We start from the raw sequence: 21,037 nt of genomic DNA, 5'->3' as shown, positions 1-21,037 counted from the left end.
TGCTTTGTGGATCCAGAACTGGCTTGCCCACAGAAGGCAAAGAGTGGTTATGGATGAGTCATATTCTGCATTGACATCGGTCACCAGTGGTGTGCCTCAGGGATCTGTTCTGGGACCCTTACTCTTCGTGATTTTTATAAATGACATGGATGAGGAAGTGGAGGGATGGGTTAGTAAGTTTGCTGATGACACACAGTTTGGAGGTGTTGTGGATAGTGTGGAGGGCTGTCAGAGGTTACAGCAGGACATTGATAGGATGCAAAACTGGGCTGAGAGGTGGCAGATGGCGTTCAACCCAGATAAGTGTGAAGTGGTTTATTTTGGTAGGTCAAATATGATGGCAGAATATAGCATTAATGGCAAGACTCTTGGCAGTGTGGAGGATCAGAGGGATCTTGGGGTCTGAGTCCATAGGACGCTCAAAGCAGCTGCGCAGGTTGACTCTGTGGTTAAGAAGGCATGCGGTGTATTGGTGTATTGGAATTGAATTTAGGAGCTGAGAGGTAATGTTGCAACTATATAGGATCCTGGTCAGACCCCACTTGGAGTACTGTGCTCAGTTCTGGTCGCCTCACTACAGGAAGGACATGGAAACCGTAGAAAGGGTGCAGAGGAGATTTACAAGGATGTTGTCTGGATTGGGGAGCATGCCTTATGAGAACAGGTTGAGTGAACTCGGCCTTTCCTCCTTGGAGTGACGGAGGATGAGAGTCACGGGGCATTACAATACTGAAAAAAGGCCCTTCAGCCCATCTGGTCCGTGCCAGCCTGTTTCCAGCTTAGTCCCACCTTCCTGCACCCTTTCATGTACTTATCCAAACTTATCTTAAACCGATCCTGCATCTACCACTTCTGCTGGCAGTGCATTCACACCACCCTCTCAGTGAAGACGTTCTCCTTCAGGATCTGCTGAGATATTTAACCCTTTCACCCTTAACCCACAACCTCCAGTTGTAGTCCCACCCAACCTCAGTGGAAAAACACAAGGAAATCTGCAGATGCTGGAAATTCAAACAGCAACACACACAAAATGGTGGTGGAACACAGCAGACCAGGCAGCATCTATAGGGAAATCTGCAGATGCTGGAAATTCAAACAACAACACACACAAAATGCTGGTGGAACACAGCAGGCCAGGCAGCATCTATAGGGAAATCTGCAGATGCTGGAAATTCAAACAACAACACACACAAAGTGCTGGTGGAACACAGCAGGCCAGGCAGCATCAATAGGGAGAAGCGCTGTCGATGTTTCGGGCCGAGACCCTTCGTCAGTGGGAAAAGCCTGCTTGCATTTACCCTATCTAGACCCTCATAATTTTGTATACCTCTATCAAATTCCTCCCTCAATCTCCTACTCTTCAGGGAATAAAGTCCTAACCTATTCAACTGTTCCTGTAACTCAGGTCCTCAAACCTGGCAAGACCCTTGTAAATTTGCTCTGCGCTCTTTCAAGTTTCAAATGCAGGGTTCGGGGTCGAAGTCCGGCTTGGGCAGTGGTTCTTGATTTCCACTGGAGTTGCAAGACAGCACGCGTGGAAAGAAAGATCTTTAAAGTTTCATGCTCTAACACCCTTCCTGTAGGTAGATGACCAGAACTTCACACAGTAGTCCAAATCAGGCCTCACCAACATCTCATACAGTTTCAACGGAACACAATAGTAATGACAACACACAAAATGCTGGAGGGACTCAGCAGGCCGGGCAGCATCTATGGAAATGAATAAACCATTGATGTTTCGGGCCGAGGCCCTTCTTCGGGACTAGTGCCAAAACAAAAGGATGGGAGGGAGGGTAAGGTGATAGGTGAAGTCAGGTGGGTGGGAAAGGTCAAGGGTCAGAGAGGAAGGAATCTGACAGGAGAGGAGAGCGGACCATAGGAGAAAGGGAAGGAGGAGGGGACTCAGGGGGAAGTGATAGGCAGGTGAGACGAGATAAAAGGTCAGAGAGTGGAATAGAGAAAGAGGGGAGGGGGAAATTTGTACCATAAGGAGAAATCGGTATTGATGCCATCAGGTTAGAAAAATAATAGTGACAACTTTGTTTATAGAGCACTTTTGGTGTAGTTAACACTGCTTTACATAGGGGTAAAGGTACAAAGATGAAAACAAATTTTTAAAAAAACCATGGAAATAAAAGACAAAAAGATGCTAGTTAAAAGCAAGGTTAAATAAATAGGTTTTGAGCCGTGGTTTTAAATTTTAGTGTCAGCTGAGTCAGCACCCCTTACAGTTTCAGTTATTGAATTCCACAGTTTGGGTGCATAGTTCAAAACAAGCTGACCTGCCAATAATCTTTTGAGGGAGATTGTTTAGGTTTAAGGGAGGGGCAGAAGACAACCTGAGAGCTCGAGCAGGATTATAAAACAAAACCGATTCTGTGTGATGGACTTGGGTCCCAGATCATCAAGAGCTTTAAAAACAAGCAAGAGGACTTTAAAATGAATTCCAAACGATAAAGAAAGCCAATACAGCAGCTAGTATGGAAAAGATATGTTCCCTCATCCTGCTTAGCATCGTAACGTCCCGACTCCTGTATTCAACGGCCTGACGTGCTAAAAAAAAATAACACAAGCCCTGATGCAACTTTCCAAGAAACCATCGATCTGCATTCCCAGTTCTCTCTGTTCAACCTCTGCGACTCGCCACGTGGTGACGGAGGTGTGGGAAAGGCAAGGGTTTTCCAGTTACCAGAGAGGAAGAGAGCAATCCAGCCCACCAGAGATCTGCACTTCCCCACATGGTTCCTGTTTCCCATTCAGTGAGGGGCCGCGTGACGCTCCCTTTCCTCTGCACCACGCGGGGAGGCGGTCCCTGCCGTGGGTGGGCCCTTGCCCCCGCTACCGTCTGGGATTCCCAGCGGCTGGGCAAGGGGCGACTTTAAAGATAAAGATGAGCTTTTATTTCCCTACCCCCCCACCCCCCCCACAGACACTGCTATCTGTATTGTTCGTTCTCCCTGTGACCATATGAGTTTTCTCTGGGTGTTCCAGTTTCTTCCCACAGTCCAAAGATAGGGTTATTAAGTTGGCGGGCAGGCTATGTCAGTGCCCTGCTTGCGGGCTGCCCCCCCAGCACAATTCTTGGTTGTTAACACAAATGATACATTTCACTGTACGTTTCAATGACAAATAAAGATGAAAGAGATTAGCTTTATTTAACAAACGTACATCCACGCGTACAGTGAAATGCATTGTTGGTGTTACTGGGGGCCAAGTCATTGGGCATATTTAAGGCAGGGGGGGATAGGTTCTTGACTGGGCAGGGTGTGAAGGGATACGGGGAGAAGGCAGGAGATTGGGGGCAGAGAGGGGAGATGGATCAGCCATGATGAATTGGCGGAATAGAATCGATGGGCCGAATGGCCCGATTCTGCTCCTGTTTCTAAATGGTCTACGGTCTAAATCAAGTCAGTGAGGACCGTGCTGGGACCCTACAAGCGTCGCCACAACTCACTAAAGCACAGCACGCCGACAACTCACCAACGCTAACCGGTACGTCTTGGGAATGTGGGAGGGAACCGGAGCACCCGGAGGAAACCCACATGGTCACGGAGAGAAGGTACAAACGCCTCACAGACGGCGCCGGAACCGGCCGTCTGAGGACACAGACGTGGCTAACTCCGAACCTCCCTGAGCCGCGGGAGGAGGTATCGGGGTGTCCGGGGATGGAGGTGGGGGTAGTCAGGCTATTGAACATTCCACTTTCGCAATAAAAACTCGAGCTCACGGTCTACCTCATGGTGGCCCTTGCACCCTCCTGTCTTCCAGCACTGCACTCTCCCTGTGACTGCACCACTTTACTCTGCATTCCATTGACTCCCCTTGTACTGCCTCGACGCACGTTTCGAAAACCAAGGTTTGCCTGTTTCGCAGTACACGATGCACGCTGTAGGATAGCGCACCAGTGTAGCGGACATCACAGCACTTTACGGCGCCAGCGATCTCCGATCGGGAGATTAATCGGTCAGTTGGAGATCGTCCCGTGATTAGGCTAGGGTTTAAAAAGTTGGGTTGCTGGGACGGAAGGGCGTTTGCCGTAATGTTTCTAACCACACCCCCCCCACACACTCCCCTCACCTTGAAGAAGCTTCTTTTGATGCAGTACAGGTTCTCGTTGTACAGGAGGCAGATGAGGAGGTCGACGGCCGGCCGGGCGGCTGACATGTTCTGCACGTTCAGGGTCAGCTTGAAGGAGGGGCCGATGCCCTGGACCTATGATACAGACAAGGCCCCGGTGTTACGTTTGGCTCGTTGGCTCCCAAAAATGGGTTCGCTCTCCTGACCGCCCTCCCCCCCCCAAAGGGTGCTGGCCTCCAACCCTAAGCGAGGGTCATAAACCATCAGCATTCGTTTCGATGGGACTAAAAAGTAAAAGCATGGATATTCTACTTAGGGTTCACAAGCAACGTTGCCTCTAACTTGTAATGCCCGGTGTGCACAAAAATCTTGTGCTGTGCAATTTCTTTTGCCCAGTGATGACAACATGTGCGCACTGAATAATTTCTTCAATAAAAACAGCAGCCAGTTCTAAAATCTGCAAGTTATCGCTAACTCCTTGTTGTCAACACCATCCGCATCAGAAACCGGAAAAGGAAATGTGATGGTGCACGGTCGTAAAATGTAGCTAAAGTGCCAACAAGGTAGAGGGTGACAGCATTTTGTGCGCAGTCTAAATTCCTCTGCGAACCAACTGCACGAGATGTGTGCGCGCGCACACACCTTAGAGGGAACGTTGCTCATAAGGCATTGGTCAGACTGCATTTGGAGTATCGCAAGCAGCTCTGGGCCCTGTATCTAAGGAGGGATGGATGTGTGCGCGTTAGAGGGAGTGTTGTTCGTAAGGCATCAGTCAGACCGCATCGCGAGCAGCTCTGGGCCCCGTATCTAAGGAGGGATGGATGTGTGCGCATTAGAGGGAGCGTTGCTCGTAAGGCATTGGTCAGACTGCATTTGGAGCATCGCGAGCAGCTCTGGGCCCCATATCTAAGGAGGGATGGATGTGTGCGCATTAGAGGGAGCGTTGCTCGTAAGGCATCGGTCAGACTGCATTTGGAGTATCGCAAGCAGCTCTGGGCCCCGTATCTAAGGAGGGATGGATGTGTGCGCATTAGAGGGAGCGTTGCTCGTAAGGCATCGGTCAGACTGCATTTGGAGTATCGCAAGCAGCTCTGGGCCCCGTATCTAAGGAGGGATGGATGTGTCCGTGTTAGAGGGAGCGTTGTTCGTAAGGCATCAGTCAGACCGCATCGCGAGCAGCTCTGGGCCTCGTATCTAAGGAGGGATGGATGTGCTGCCACTGGAGAGAGTCCAGAGGACGTTCACGAGAATGATCAGAGAAAGGAAAGGGTTAACCATCTGATGGTTCAGGGCTTATATGTGGAGTTCAGGAGGCTGAATCCTCCTGAAAAGCATATTGTTCATACAGGTCAAACCAACCTCATTGAAACCTATCGAATGCTGAAAGCCCTGGATAGAGTGGACCTGGAGAGGACGTTTCTTATGGTGAGGGAGTCTAGGACCTGAGGGCATCGCCTCAGAATAGAGGAACGTCAGTTTAGAACGGAGATGAGGAGGAATTTCTTCAGCCAGAGGGCGGTGAACCTGTGGAATTTGTTGCCACGGGCAGTTGTGGAGGCCAAGTCTTTAAGGCAGAGGTTGATAGATACTGAATTGGTCAGGGCGTGAAGGCAGGAGACTGGGGTAGAGAGGGAAATGGATCAGCCATGATGAAATGGCGGAGCAGACTCTCGATGGGTCAAATGGCCTAATTGTGCTCCTATATCTTATGGTTTTATGGTCTTATTACTTTAAAACGTTGAGATAAAACAAAGCCAATGCAGAATAAAGTGAAATAAATGCTAAGTGGAGCACAAGCGAAATGATAAAGTGGGGGATTTATAAAGAGGGTTCGTGTAGAGTCGAGTCAAATTTATGGCACTATTGAACCATTTAATAGTCTGATAACAGCCAGGCAGAAGCTGTCCTTGTACCTAGCGGTACGTGCTTTAAGGCTTTTGTGTCTTCGGTCCGATGAAGAGGGGAGAAGAGAGACCGTCTGGGGCGGGCAGGGTCGCTGCTTTACTGATGGACGGGGGAGATCTCACTGAAACCCACCAGATACTGAAAGGCCTGGAAAGAGTAGGTGTAAAGTCAATGTTTCCATCAATAGGGGGGGCCTAGAACCAGAGGGCACATCCTCAGAATAAAGGGTCGTCCCTTTAGAACAGAAAATGGGGAGGAATTTCTTCAGCCCGAGGGTTGAACCTGGGGAATTTATTGCCACAGATCGGTGTGGAGGACGAGTTAGCGGGTGTATTCAAGGCAAAGGTTGGTAAGTTAAGGGTTACAAAGGGAAGGCAGGAAAATGGTATTGAGAAGGGAAAAAAAATCTGCCATGATGATGGGCTGAATTAGATAGATAGATAGATAGATAGATACTTTATTCATCCCCATGGGGAAATTCAACTTTTTTCCAATGTCCCATACACTTGTTGTAGCAAAACTAATTACATACAATACTTAACTCAGTAAAAAAAATATGATATGAAGCATTAATAATAGCTTTAAAAAGTTCTTAAGTCCTGGCGGTTGAATTGTAAAGCCTAATGGCATTGGGGAGTATTGACCTCTTCATCCTGTCTGAGGAGCATTGCATCGATAGTAACCTGTCGCTGAAACTGCTTCTCTGTCTCTGGATGGTGCTATGTAGAGGATGTTCAGAGTTATCCATAATTGACCGTAGCCTACTCAGCGCCCTTCGCTCAGCTACCTATGTTAAACTCTCCAGTACTTTGCCCACGACAGAGCCCGCCTTCCTTACCAGCTTATTAAGACGTGAGGCGTCCCTCTTCTTAATGCTTCCTCCCCAACACGCCACCACAAAGAAGAGGGCGCTCTCCACAACTGACCTATAGAACATCTTCAGCATCTCACTACAGACATTGAATGACGCCAACATTCTTAGGAAGTACATTCGACTCTGTGCCTTCCTGCACAAGGCATCTGTGTTGGCAGTCCAGTCTAGCTTCTCGTCTAACTGTACTCCCAGATACTTGTAGGTCTTAACCTGCTCCACACATTCTCCATTAATGATCACTGGCTCCATATGAGACCTAGATCTCCTAAAGTCCACCACCATCTCCTTGGTCTTGGTGATATTGAGACGCATTGCCTTATTCTGCTCCGATATCTTACCGTCTTATGCTGATCTCCTGCGCCCAGAGGATGGCATGTCAATCTTCACTCCTAGGGGTTACATATTACACCCTGACCCCCGAGATACTACATGTTGGTCCTTGACCCCAGGCATAACACCCTGGCGCTCAACCCCCTGGATGCCGGAGCTTTAACCTCTGAGTGGGATTGGGAGTTGGTTAGTTAATCACCTTTAACCTAGGTCCCACCACTGTGGACAATATGAGAGTATTCTGACACACAGAGAGATCTCGGGGTCCAAGTCCGCAACTCACTGAAGTTGACCGAGCAAGTTGGCAGAGTGGTAGAGGAGACACAAGGCATGCTTGCCTTCGTTAGTTCATGTTCAAGACTGTAGATATCTTCAACGAAGTGAAACAAGATCCCTCCAGACCACGGTGCACCCACTCAACATATATCACACACAGCACATAAGACAAAATATTACCACAAATTAGTTAATAAAATATGAAAAAGGATCTAGTGCTTTCCCGGCATATATGATAAATAAACTCTTCTCCTGTTTCCAGCCGGGTACGGGTATTGATTACAACTTACGTTTCAATGACAAACTCTGCCACCTTCATCAGGGATGATGTCTGGGCATGTCTCGTCCGGTGGTATTTATAACCCCGTCGTCCCTCCCTCCTGATAGGTTAGTCCTCATCCAATTAGGTTTCGGCTGTCCCATCCTGTTTCCAAATTGAATTGCAGTTCTTACTCAGAATGAGACTTCCCTCTAAGTTTTATTTCAATGGCTTTCTTCACCAAGTGGACCCAAAACCCACTGGCACAGCAAAGTAGTTTTGTGCCATCGAAGTCAATCCTATGGCCATTGCAAATACAATGTTCAGCTACTGCCGATTTCTCCGGGTCACCCAAACAGATACACCTCCTGTGCTCCTTCATGTGGGTTTCTACTATCTCATTGATATACGCTGCTCCGCGTTCACAGGGAATCCTGTAAACACTAGCTATCCTGAGTCCCAGGTCATCTTTGAAATAAAACTAGAGGAAAAGAATTTTAACGAAGATAAAGGTTTCGCTCCAAGTAAAAACTGGAATTCAATTGTAAAAAGGGCGGGAGTGCGGAAACCTGATTGGATGAGGACTAACCAATCAGGAGGGTCGGATGAGAGGGTATAAATACCACTGGACTAGACATAGAAACATAGAAAACCTACAGCACAGTTCAGGCCCTTCGGCCCACAAAGCTGTGCTGAACATGTCCTTACCTTAGAACTTACTTAGTTCTCTATCTTAGTTCTCAATGCCCTCTATTTTTGGCACATCCAATTATTTTGTGTCAGTTAGTCAAACGTTTGTCTTAGTCTATAGTATATATTTTACCTTTCTATGCATATAAAATGCTTAAGAACGTATGTTTCAGCGCCGAGCTCCAGTTCGATCCAGTGTCAGACCGCTCCCGTGTGCACTCTCCACCGTGCCGGGTTGATGTGGAGGATCAAAAATCCAAAACCCAATAATTAAACCACTGCGTTGCTTAGTGATAACTGTAGCTTTCATCAGGGCAGGGCCTTTCTCACTTTATCCATTAAAATTGTCCCGATCGTTGACCGATGTAGCCGGATGCTTTTCCAATGACCGATGGCATTTCACCTCTTTCCGATCGCTTTATTACTTCCACTTTATTTTCAATTGCGATCGTGATTATTTTCGTGAGCAGAAACACTGCGGATTCAGAGCTCTACCGCTGGGTCCTAAGGTCCACCGTATTGAGACAGGTTAAATAAGGTCTGGGGTTCCGCTGGGTCCTAAGGTCCACCGCATTGAGACTGGTTTAATAAGGGACTTGAGCATCCACGTTTTTTGGTATCCACGAGGGGTCCCGTAACCAATCCCCCGCGGATAAGGAGCGCCGACTGTATATCCAGCTCTCTCGAAACACTCCAGTCTGCGCTTTCGAAGCAGCCCTGCAGCGCTGAGGTCCTTATCTCCCTCTGAACTGGTCCGACTCGTTTAACCAGTAGTCTGTAGCAGGGATTAGCAAAATGGGTGTGTGGTCGGCTGTACTTCCTTAGAAGGTTGGCGTCATTCAATGTCTGTAGTGAGATGCTGAAGATGTTCTATAGGTCAGTTGTGGAGAGTGCCCTCTTCTTTGTGGTGGCGTGTTGGGGAGGAAGCATTAAGAAGAGGGACGCCTCACGTCTTAATAAGCTGGTAAGGAAGGCGGGCTCTGTCGTGGGCAAAGTACTGGAGAGTTTAACATCGGTAGCTGAGCGAAGGGCGCTGAGTAGGCTACGGTCAATTATGGAAAACTCTGAACATCCTCTACATAGCACCATCCAGAGACAGATAAGCAGTTTCAGCGACAGGTTACTATCGATGCAATGCTCCTCAGACAGGATGAAGAGGTCAATACTCCCCAATGCCATTAGGCTTTACAATTCAACCACCAGGACTTAAGAACTTTTTAAAAGCTACTATTAATGCTTTTTGAGATAGTGATTTAGATGCATATCATATTTTTTTACTGAGTTAAGTATTGTATGTAATTAGTTTTGCTACAACAAGTGTATGGGACATTGGAAAAAAAGTTGAATTTCCCCATGGGGATGAATAAAGTATCTATCTATCTATCTATCTATCTATCTAACAGCTATAATCACAATGACAGTGAACTTCCTTGGTTAACACTAAGTATACTGTCGATGCTGTGGTCAAATCAACACGTACAAACAAGCTGGATGATCTCAGCAGGTCGGGCAGCATCCGTGGAAACGAGCAGTCAACGTTTCGGGCCGAGACCCTTCGTCAGGGCTGAAGAAGGAGGGGCAGGGGCCCTATAAAGAAGGTGAGGGGAGGATGGAAAACCAATCAGAGGAAAGATCAAGGGGTGGGGGAGGGGAAGCAGGGAGGGGATAGGCAGGAGAGATGAAGGAGGAATGAAAGGGGAAAGCACTATGGGTAGTAGAAGAAGGCAGAATCATGAGAGAGGTGATAGGCAGCTGGAGGAGGAGGCAGAGTGAAACTGGGATGAGGGAAGGGAGAGGGAGGGAACTACCGGAAGTTGGAGAATTCGATGTACATACCAAGGAGCTGGAGACTACCCAGATGTTTATGAGGTGTTGCTCCTCCAACCTGAGTTTGGCCTCATCATGGCAGAAGAGGAGGCCATGCATGGACATATCCGAATGGGAATGTAGATATGCTGCCTATCACCTCTCTCATGATTCTGCCTTCTTCTACTACCCATAGTGCTTTCCCCTTACATTCCTCCTTCACCTCTTCTGCCTATCCCCTCCTCCACCCCTTGATCTTTCCTCTGATTGGTTTTCCACCCAACCCCCACCTTCTTTATGGGGCCCCGGCCCCCTCCTTCTTCAGCCCTGACGAAGGGTCTCGGCCCGAAATGTTGACTGCTCGTTTCAACCGCCCTGCTGAGTTCGTCCAGCTTGTATGTACGTGTTGAACTCCCTTGGTAAGTAGCAGGGCCTGCACTTCATTAAAAACTACCTGTGATGATCAGCGGGCCGCTACTACCAAGGCGTTCACACACCAGTTCTTACTGATGTAAGACCATCAGGTTTTGCCGGAGGCTGCAGCATTTCTGCCCACCGAAAGGAGATCAGGCAACTGGACGTTAGCGAGTAGGATCGCTGAGAGTGCGGTGATCTGGTGCTTTAATACCAACGCCTTTACCGTGCTTCTGCATTCGAACACACTGCTTCCGAAAGCCACGTTCCTGAGTAGTAGACCACGGCATGGGGAGCAAGAGCCCGCTCCCCACTTTAATCCATAATTGCTCCGCACTTTCCGCACACTAGCGAGGTAGACTCCTGCAGGTTTTAGCGCTCTTAATGTCCAACTGCACTTCTCGGTCATACGACAGGGTTATTACGTGTGAGGTGCTACATTTTGGTAGGACTAATCAAAATAGGACATACACGGTAAATGGTAGGGCACTGAGGAATGCAGTAGAACAGAGTGATCTAGGAGTAATGGTGCATAGTTCCCTGAAGGTGGAATCTTGTGTGGATAGGGTGGTGAAGAAAGCTTTTGGTACGCTGGCCTTTAGAAATCAGAGCATTGAGTGTAGGAGTTGGGATGTAATGTTAAAATTGTACAAGGCATTGGTGAGGCCAAATTTGGTGTATTGTGTACAGTTCTGGTCACCGAATTATAGGAAAGATGTCAACAAAATAGAGAGAGTACAGAGGAGATTTACTAGAATGTTATCTGAGTTTCAGCACCTAAGTTACAGAGAAAGGTTGAACAAGTTAGGTCTTTATTCTTTGGAGCGTAGGAGGGGGGACTTGATAGAGGTATTTAAAATTATGAGGGGGATAGATACAGTTGACTTGGATAGGCTTTTTCCATTGAGAGTAGGGGAGATTCAAACAAGAGGACATGAGTTGAGAGTTAAGGGGCAAAAGTTTAGGGGTAACACGAGGGGGAACTTCTTTACTCAGAGAGTGGTAGCTGTGGGGAACGAGCTTCCAGTAGAAGTGGTAGAGGCAGTTTGATTTTGTCATTTAGAGTAAAATTGGATAGGTATATGGACAGGAAAGGAATGGAGGGTTATGGGCTGAGTGCAGGTCGGTGGGACTAGGTGAGAGTAAGCGTCCAGCACGGACTAGAAGGGCCGAGGTGGCCTGTTTCTGTGCTGTAATTGTTATATGGTTATACGGATAGGACAACACCACTGGAGCCAGGGCGGCAGTGGCATCTAGGGGCCCTGAGCACGAAGAGTCAGAACGTCACGTTGTAGCAAGATAAAAATTGTGGCCAGGCCACACTGGAATATCGTGTCCTGTTTTAGTCATCCCATTACAGGAAGGATGTGGAAGGTTTCCCTTGATGCTGCTTGGATTAGAGAGCATGAGGAAGCCAAGGGGAGACCTGATGGAAGATTATAGAATTATCAAAACTTGGGAAATGGGAGCAGATCTCAGCCATTCAGCCCATCGAGTCTACTCTACCATTTCATCGTGGCCGATTTATTTTCCTTCTCACAAAATGCTGGAGGAGCTCAACAGGCCAGGCAGCGTCTATAGAAGAGAGTGCTGCTGACATTTCCGGCCGAAACCCTTCAGCAGGACCCGAGAAAAAAAGCTGAGGAGTAGATTTAAAAGGTGGGGGGGGGGAGAGAGAGAAACACAAGGTAATGGGTGAACCTGGGAGGGGGAGGGATGAGGTAAAGAACTGGGAGGTTGATTGCTGAAAGAAATAAAGGGCTGGAGAAGGGGGAGTCCGATAGGAGAGAACAAACGGCCATGGACGAAAGAAAAGGGGGGGGGCGGGGAGGAACACTAGAGAGAGGCGATGGGCGGGCAAGGTGAGAGAGGGAAAAGGAGATGGGGAACAGTGAAGGAGAGATGAGGAGGAGCATTAGCAGAAGTTCAAGAAGTCGATATTCATCCCGTCGGGTTCGAGACTTTTGCACAGTACTGCAGTAATTTTATGTACTGCTCCTGCCAAAAAATAAACTAAATTCATGACGAATGTGAGTGATGATTAACCTGATTCCAATCTGGGTCTCTGTTGTGGACTGGGAGTGGGAAGGGGGCAGGGAGAGGGGAATCATGTTTAGAAAAGGGGAAGGACCAAGAAGCACCAGAGGGACACACGATTATTTAGAATCAAATGTCCACGCCTGGAGTCTTAGGACTGGGTGCGACTGCACCCGTGCCACCTCCCACCCGGCACTCCTCCCCTGCCGCCTGTCGCACACCCTTCCTGCGGGGCCCCATCTTGCCACGCCCAACATCCTTTGCTCCTGCCAGATTTACAAACTCGCTCTCTGTTGAGGAAGACAGTACTGCGGAGAGGTCTCCGGCACCCTAGCACAGAACTGTACATGGATCGCAGGCAGTAGGGTTCAGTTTAACTGGGCGTCGAGGAGTAAGAGCCCGTCCCTGCGCTGTCGTGTTCTGTGTTCTAATGAAGGGCCGTGCTGGGGATACTAGGAAGGTCACAGTGGCGGGAGGCGCATCCAAAATGTGACAAAACAGAGGCATCTCTCAGACATCGCGGCCGCACCAGCAGTCGGCGGTTACTCACCGTGGCATTCAGCTTCAGTGGCTGGGCCTGGTCCGCCGAGACTGGCGCCGAGCTTGCCTCGAGGGCCTTGGCGTACGCTCGCGCTGCTGTCAGGCGCAGTCGGCAGAGGTCCGTTTGGAAGGTCCGGTGCATGGCTGCCGGGAGGAAGGGGAGAAGACGTACGTTAAGTAACACAGTCAGCAGATCCCCCACTCACAGACACAAGGACACCTGCAGGTGCTGGAAATCCAAGGCAAAACACACAAAATACTGGAGGAACTCAGCTGGCCGGGCAGCAGCTATGGAAATGAATAAACAGTTGATGTTTCGGGCCGAGATCCTTCATCAGGATTGGAGAAGGAAAAAAAAAGGTCGGCCTTTTTCCTTCCAGTCCTGATGAAGGGTCTCAGCCTGAAACGTCGACTGTTTATTCATTTCCATAGCCGCTGCCCGACCTGCTGCGATCCCTCACTCAGCCCGATGTTATGTTATGCGGAGCAGGAACGACACTGGAGTAGGAGGATTGAACAATTTTTACTGAGCCATGATAGTAATGGTACACGCTGGACAACTTACAGTGTGGGAGTTACAAACCTGGGCTGCAGAGGCGAGGGAGGTGATGGGCAGGCGAGAAGCGACGGGCTGGGAACTAAGCCAGAATGGGGAATGGAAATCAAGAGAAGGGGGGAGGGGGAGAAATCACAGCAAGTTAGAGAAATCCTCACTCCCGTCCCCCCTACCCAACAACCTTCCACCTCACCTTGTCTCACCTGCCAGCTTTTACCCCTTCCCCTCCCCAGCCCACACCTTCTTATTCCGGCACCTTTTCCCTCCCTTCCCAGTCCTGATGACGGGTGTCGGAGCAAAACATCAACTGTTTATCCCCCTCCATAGATACTGCCTGACCCACTGTTCCTCCAGCATTGTGTGCGTGTCACTCAAGATTTCCAGCACCCGCAGAAACTTGCGTTTATAATTCTATTGTATTCTTTCCTGCAAATGCCTGCAAGAAATTGCATCTCGAAGTAGTATATGGTAACATACAGGTACACTGAAAATAGATTTATGTTGAACTTAATACTACAGTTAGATGTAAACTAATCTTACTGTGTGACCTTAATCAGAAAGGCAATAGACAGGAGTCCACTTCTACTTCAAGAGAATTTCTACAAACTCCACTAACAACGGAAATGAAGCTACGGCATTATCCCCCTGAAAAAAGGGCCAGCCATGATAGAACGGTGGAGCACTCGATGGGCCAAATGGCCTAGTTCTGCTCCTATGTCTTATGGTCTTATAAGAGAAGGCTGATATATTCCTCTGAAAAAAGTGCTAAAGGCTGAAAGAGACAAGTTTAATCGACAGGGGAAACCGCCCTGGGAGGCCACGTTAGCGTAGTGGTCAGCGCAATCGTTTTTCAGCGCCAGATTTAAGATCGGGGTTCAGTTTTTGGCCACTGTCTGTACAGAGTTTGCACGTTTTCCCCGGGACGGTACGGACTTCCTCCGGGTGCTCCGGACTCCTCCCACGTCCCAAACACGTACGGGTTAGGGTTAGGGGGCCGTGGGCCTGCTGCGCTGGCGCCAGAAGCGAGGTGACACTCATGGGCTGCCCCCGGCACACCCTCGGACTGTGCTGGCCACTGACACATACGACACATTGCACGGGATGTTTTGATTTAATCTTTACCTTTATCTTCTCTGGGTCTTTGGGCTTGGCTGAGAAAATACAAAATGTTTCTGGTTGTGACACAGTTGCCACTCCGACAACTTCCAATAAGCATCTAGGTCAGAACGAGATCGTCAAACTCACCAGGCCATGATACTTGACCCGCAAGGTTGCCGGATGGGAGAAGGCGATCGGCTAATAACCTCACCGGATTCTGATTTACTCCACGCGTACATCACAACACACAGGGGGAACGCGGCATTTACGTCAGCAGCCAACACAACCTGAGGGCACGCCGGGGGGGGGAGCCTGCAAATGTGCCGCCACACATTACGGCGCTAACGTACCGTGCTCACCACGTTACGGAGAATAAAGACAAATAAAGCTGTTCGCAGCATCAGAATTAATATCAACGGCGTATGTCATGATATATATAATATAAAAACCATATAACAATTACAGCACGGAAACAGGCCATCTCGGCCCTTCTAGTCCGTGCCGAATGCTTACTCTCACCTAGTCCCACCGACCTGCACTCAGCCCATAACCCTCCATTCCTTTCCTGTCCATATACCATCCAATTTTTTTTTTAAATGACAATATTGAACCTGCCTCTACCACTTCTACTGGAAGCTCGTTCCACACAGCTACCACTCCCTGAGTAAAGAAATTCCCACTCGTGTTACCCCTAAACTTTTGCCCCTTAATGTATCAGCTTTGTGGCAGCAGTACAATGAAACAGCGACAGGTTACTATCGATGCAATGCTCCTCAGACAGGATGAAGAGGTCAATACTCCCCAATGCCATTAGGCTTTACAATTCAACCGCCAGGACTTAAGAACTTTTTAAAAGCTATTATTAATGCTTTTTGAGATAGTGATTTAGATGCATATCATATTTTTTACTGAGTTAAGTATTGTATGTAATTAGTTTTGCTACAACAAGTGTATGGGACATTGGAAAAAAAAAGTTGAATTTCCCCATGGGGATGAATAAAGTATCTATCTATCTATCTAAATACATGATAAATAAATATAGAGAAAAAACTGAATTACAGTAAATATTATACATATAAAATAGGTAAATTGAATAAGTATTGGGAAAAAATAAATTTAAAAAAGGAGTGAGGTAGTGCTCGTGGTTCATTGTCCATTGTTCATGGTCTTGGGTCAGCATGAATGAGACGGGCTGAAGGGCCTGCTTTTGAGTTGCATGACGTTATATTTAGAGACTAGCTTTAGTCAGACGTACATCCAAGTGTGCAATGAAATGCATTGCTCACATCAGATCAAATCAGTGAGAATTGCGTCCCGGCCAGACCTAAAGACCCACAGAAGATCAACATGAAGATCAGCTGTTTTTGTCCGATATGCATCGAAACATAGCGAAGTAAGTCATGTGTCAAATCAAATCTGTGAGAATTGTGTCTCGGCCAGATCTAAAGACCCACAGGAGATTAAGATAAGGATTAGCTTTATTTGTCTCGTGTACATCGAAACAGACAGTGAAATGTGTCCTTTGCATCAACGACCAACACAGTCCAGGGACAGCCCACAAGTGTTGCCTCGCTTCCGGGGCCAATATATCACGCCCACAGCTCACTAACCCTAATTTGAATGACTTTGGAATGGGGGAGGAAACCAGAGCACCCAGAGGGAAACCCAAGCCGGCCACAGGGACAGTGTACAAACTCCTTACAGGCAGCAGCAGGACGATCCTGACAACTGAAGTAATGCTAATGCAGCTCTCGACCACGCTAGCCAGGCTGCGGTGAGGACGATTCATTCACCCGATCAGAGGCTTAGTCACCGCCAGCAGGTTGGAATGGCAGGGCAGACTCGATGGGCCGAGAAGTCTCATTCTGTTCCTGTCTTACGTCTGCCGTTGATCTCACCCGGAGTAATGAAGTCTCACAATTGCGATGATGGTAGCATTTCTTCTTCGCTCTGCAGTGGTTCCGTTGTGAAACGGGTGTCCGACGAGCCCATCTGCTTCAGGTGAGATTTTAAATGACTCCGCTCCCCATCTATTTAACACTAGCCGAATCACAGGGCAACTTCTAAGGACCGATTAATCTACTAGCCGGTACTTTGGCCTGTGGGAGGCCACGGGGAGAACGTACGGGCTCCTCACAGACATTGCTGGAATTTGAACTCTGAACTCTGGAAGTGACCTTTCATAGCGCTGCGCAAACCACTGGGCTACCAGTTAACGTGAGCCTATTTAATGGACAACTTTCGCCAGACACAATGTTAACATGGCGCTGCTTTCAATGTGGAAAGCAGGATGGTACCAGCCTGTTTTTGATCGGTACTGGATGGCGTGTGCACCAAGCATGACTTAATCAGATCAACAGGGAAAGTCACACCGCGGGTATTGATCCGGTTGCCCCATTCCCGGTCCGACAGGTCGATCCACGGCCTCCTCCACTGTCACCATGAAGCGACTCCCAGATAGGAGGAGAAACCCCTCATATTACGTCCGGGCAGCCTCCAACCCGACGGCATGATTGGTTTCTCCCCCACCCCCCGCTCTTCTTCAAATCCCTCCTCACCTCCTCTCTTCACCTGCCTATCTGGTTCTCCTCCTCCTCCCCTTTCTCCCGTGGTCCTATCAGATTCTCTCTTCCTCACACCTTTTCCACCTATCACCTCCCAGCTTGCTACTTCGTCCCGCCTGGCTCCACCCATCACCTGCCCTTTCCCCCCCACTATTTTTTCTGGCTTCTTCTCCTTCTATTTCCAGACCCGATGAAGAATCTCCGCCTGAAGCGTTGGCTCTTCATATCTCCCCAGAGATGCTGCCTGACCTGCTGAGTGGCTCGAGCATTTGGTGCGTTAGTTGCTGCCTCGTGATTGGTGTATTCTGTGATCACCATCCCAAGCCGCACTTCAGGCTGTTCAGATTAATACTGTGAGCTTCAAAGTCTCAGTAGCTGGCTCTCCAAATAGGGAGTGCTGTGGAATAGTCCCCAGGAAAACAGGCAGCAGTCGAATGCTCACCCACAGCGGTCTCCCGTTCTCGCAGGGTCTGATCCACGTACAGCTTGGTTTTCTTCGGCACGTTGAGCTTAATGCTCTGGGCCAAGGGCGGCCCTGGGCTGGTGTCCTTGTCCTCGAAGACCGCCGTCCTCTTAAGGATCTTGACGATCAAACCACCGCCTGCGAGAAGAACAGAGAGGCTGTTAGCGACGGGAGCTACTGACCTGGGAGGGCAGAGAGCGGGGTGGCATCAGAAACAAAGAGGCTTAAGGTGAGAGGAAGGAGTTTTGGAAAAAAGGTCAGAGATGAAAATTTTACTACGTATAGAGAGGGGGTGAAATTACACACAATCAGTACATTCAAAAGGCAGACACACACACACACTTGAACAGGCAAGTCACAAATGGACGGTACCAATGCAGGAAGATGGGGATAGTGCAAAAAAAGGGGGGGTCATGATGTAATTTGACCTTTTTCCAAACCTATTTCTTTCTGCTTCTGATTATATACATGTAGAGAGGATCGGAGTTGATGACACTCATGATTCTTTGTCTTTTCTCAGATATTATAAACAGCCCATGTTGCTTTTCTTCCTCTTTTTTTAAAGTTAGTGGTTAGCTCGCTAGAGTAGTTTCTTTTTTTAGTTTTGTTTGGGGTATAATTTTTTTTCTTCTTTTTCTGTTTTTTTTTTCATATTGTTATACCTAGTTTTCTTGTCTTGTACACATTATATTTGTATCATGTATGATTTTGGGAGACTTAATTTTTTTGTACCTATTAATTATATATCCTTCTATGTTAACTTTTAATTTTGTAATCCCAATAGTTATGTGTACAATGTACTGCGTATGTTAATCAAAATGACTTCTTTGTTTTGTTAAGAGTAGGAATGCTTCTTTGTTTTGATAAGTGCTTTCTCTCGCAGTTGTTTAGCATTAGAACGGCTGATAACGGGATTGTATTCATTTATTAACCAATGGGGAATTGTTATTTTGTCTTGTGGGTCTGGGAGGGGTTTTTTTTCACGGTCTTTTCGGGGAGTCAGGAAGAAGACACCGAAGAAGGTGGATGTATACTGCGTTGCTCGGTTGACCACCCGGGTGGTCCCAGGCGCAAGGACGTGAAGGTCGGAGGAAAGCGACGGGGGGGGGGGTCGAATGGTTCGATGGTTGAGCTCCAACGATGTGCACTAAACTGACTGAACTCTGATAAGTTTTGGCGCCTTTTACTTTATTTTCTTTTCCTTCGTATATATTGTATTGTTAGTACTCATTTAGTTTTAGTAAAATCTTCAAAGTATATTCCATAACGGTATCTTGGTGTGAGTTTGATATTGTGTGTGTGTGACGCGGCATTAACTTGATTCCCACAGTATCTGCGTAATACGGGAGGCGGGGGTTGGCGAGAGCCTGGACAAGTTGGGCAAGTGTTACATACGTACCAATTTTTGTTATCTTAATATGTCGATATTAATAAAAAGATTGAAAAAGAAAGAAAAAGGGGGTCAGTATGGATATGATGGGGAGGAAGATCCTGCTTCTGGGAGGCTAATCGCCCAGAGTTGCTCCCCGCTCGGTGCTAATGCAACAGTTTGAACTGCGCTACAGGTCAGGGTCAGAGTGCGGGAGAGGGCGAATACTGAAACCCTGTCTGCCAGGGAGAGGGTGGGAGACATTGTGGGGGAAGGGAAGGGAGGAGGGAGGAGGAAGGGGCCTTGGAGACAGGGCTTTGCACGTGGAAGCACGGATACGTCTGACCCGCTGCCCGCGGTCACTTGAAGTGCGTCTCCGCACACAATATCCGTCTGTGTGAGCAAGTGCAGCTGCCCCGAGTGCACAAAGTCGGAGCCAATTTCTTTCTGGGATAAACAACCAGCCTCCCTTCCTGCAGAGCCGAGTTCCTGCTGGAAAATGCAAACTGAACAGAACCCCCCCCACCCCCCACCACACACACACACACACACACGCCTGGCTTGGTTTGCGCGGTGCCTACTGAATGAGCTTTGCAGATGGCACCAGCCCAGTCCTCGGAGGAGGTGGAGGCAAAACAGAACTCATTCACCTCGTCGGCCCTCTGAGGGCCTCTTGTGGTTGGTGACTGCCACTGCACAGGCAGAGACCAGGTCAACCCGTCAAGTTATTGCATCACTCTCCTCTCAATGTAACGCCAATCCCCCGCAACCCTTTCCTCGGCTGTCCGTGCCCCTGATGTATCTGGGCTGGGAGCGTGTAGTGGGAGCTTTACTTTGCTTCAAGCCTGCACAGTCCCTGTCCTGGGAGTATTTGACATAGGAGCGTGGAAATAACTTCATTCCGCATCAAACCCGTTCCGTCTTTGACCTCAGAGTGTGTCACAGGGCAGTCCAGAGGGAGCTTCACTCTGTGTCTGACCCCAGGAGTGTGTGATGGGACGGTGTGGAGGGAGCTTCACTCTGTGTCTGACCCCAGGAGTGTGTGATGGGATGGTGTGGAGGGAGCTTCACTCTGTGTCTGACCCCGGGAGTGTGTGATGGGACGGTGTGGAGGGAGCTTCACTCTGTGTCTGACCCCGGGAGTGTGTGATGGGACGGTGTGGAGGGAGCTTCACTCTGTGTCTGACCCCGGGAGTGTGTGATGGGACGGTGTGGAGGGAGCTTCACTCTGTGTCTGACCCCGGGAGTGTGTGATGGGACGGTGTGGAGGGAGATTCACTCTGTGTCTGACCCAGGGAGTGTGCGATGGGACGGTGTGGAGGGAGCTTCACTCTGTGTCTGACCCCAGGGAGTGTGCGATGGGACGGTGTGGAGGGAGCTTCATTCCGTGTCTGACCCTGGGAGTGTGTGATGGGACAGTGTAGAAGGAGTCTCACTCTGTGGCTGACCCCGAAAGTGCGTGATGGGACGGTGTGGAGGGAGCTTCACTCTGTGTCTGACCCCGGGAGTGTGTGGTGGGACGGTGCGGAGGGAGCTTCACTCTGTGTCTGACCCCGGGAGTGTGCGATGGGACGGTGTAGAAGGAGTCTCACTCTGTGGCTGACCCCGAGAGTGCGTGATGGGACGGTGTTGAGGGAGCTTCACTCTGTGTCTGACCCCGGGAGTGTGTGATGGGACGGTGCGGAGGGAGCTTCACTCTGTGTCTGACCCCAGGAGTGTGTGATGGGACGGTGTGGAGGGAGCTTCACTCTGTGTCTGACCCCGGGAGTGTGTGATGGG

The 21,037-nt window shown here is 48.8% G+C and overlaps 1 protein-coding gene across 1 annotated transcript in view; it reads right to left on the bottom strand.

The window, feature by feature from the left end:
* bbs1 (Bardet-Biedl syndrome 1) overlaps nt 1-21,037 on the bottom strand; it is a 71,467-nt gene that overhangs the window by 8,539 nt on the left and 41,891 nt on the right. The window contains exons 13-15 of the mRNA XM_073031240.1: nt 17,869-18,027; nt 13,219-13,352; nt 4,078-4,212 (exon numbers count right to left, since the gene is read on the bottom strand). Of these exons, the coding sequence (XP_072887341.1) occupies nt 4,078-4,212; nt 13,219-13,352; nt 17,869-18,027 (428 nt within the window). The remainder of the gene's footprint in view (nt 1-4,077; nt 4,213-13,218; nt 13,353-17,868; nt 18,028-21,037) is intronic.

This window comes from Hemitrygon akajei, chromosome 28 (genome assembly GCF_048418815.1).
Source record: "Hemitrygon akajei chromosome 28, sHemAka1.3, whole genome shotgun sequence".
Taxonomy (NCBI): domain Eukaryota; kingdom Metazoa; phylum Chordata; class Chondrichthyes; order Myliobatiformes; family Dasyatidae; genus Hemitrygon; species Hemitrygon akajei.
Note: the sequence above shows the minus strand (reverse complement) of the source record. Positions and strands in the feature narration are given on the sequence as shown.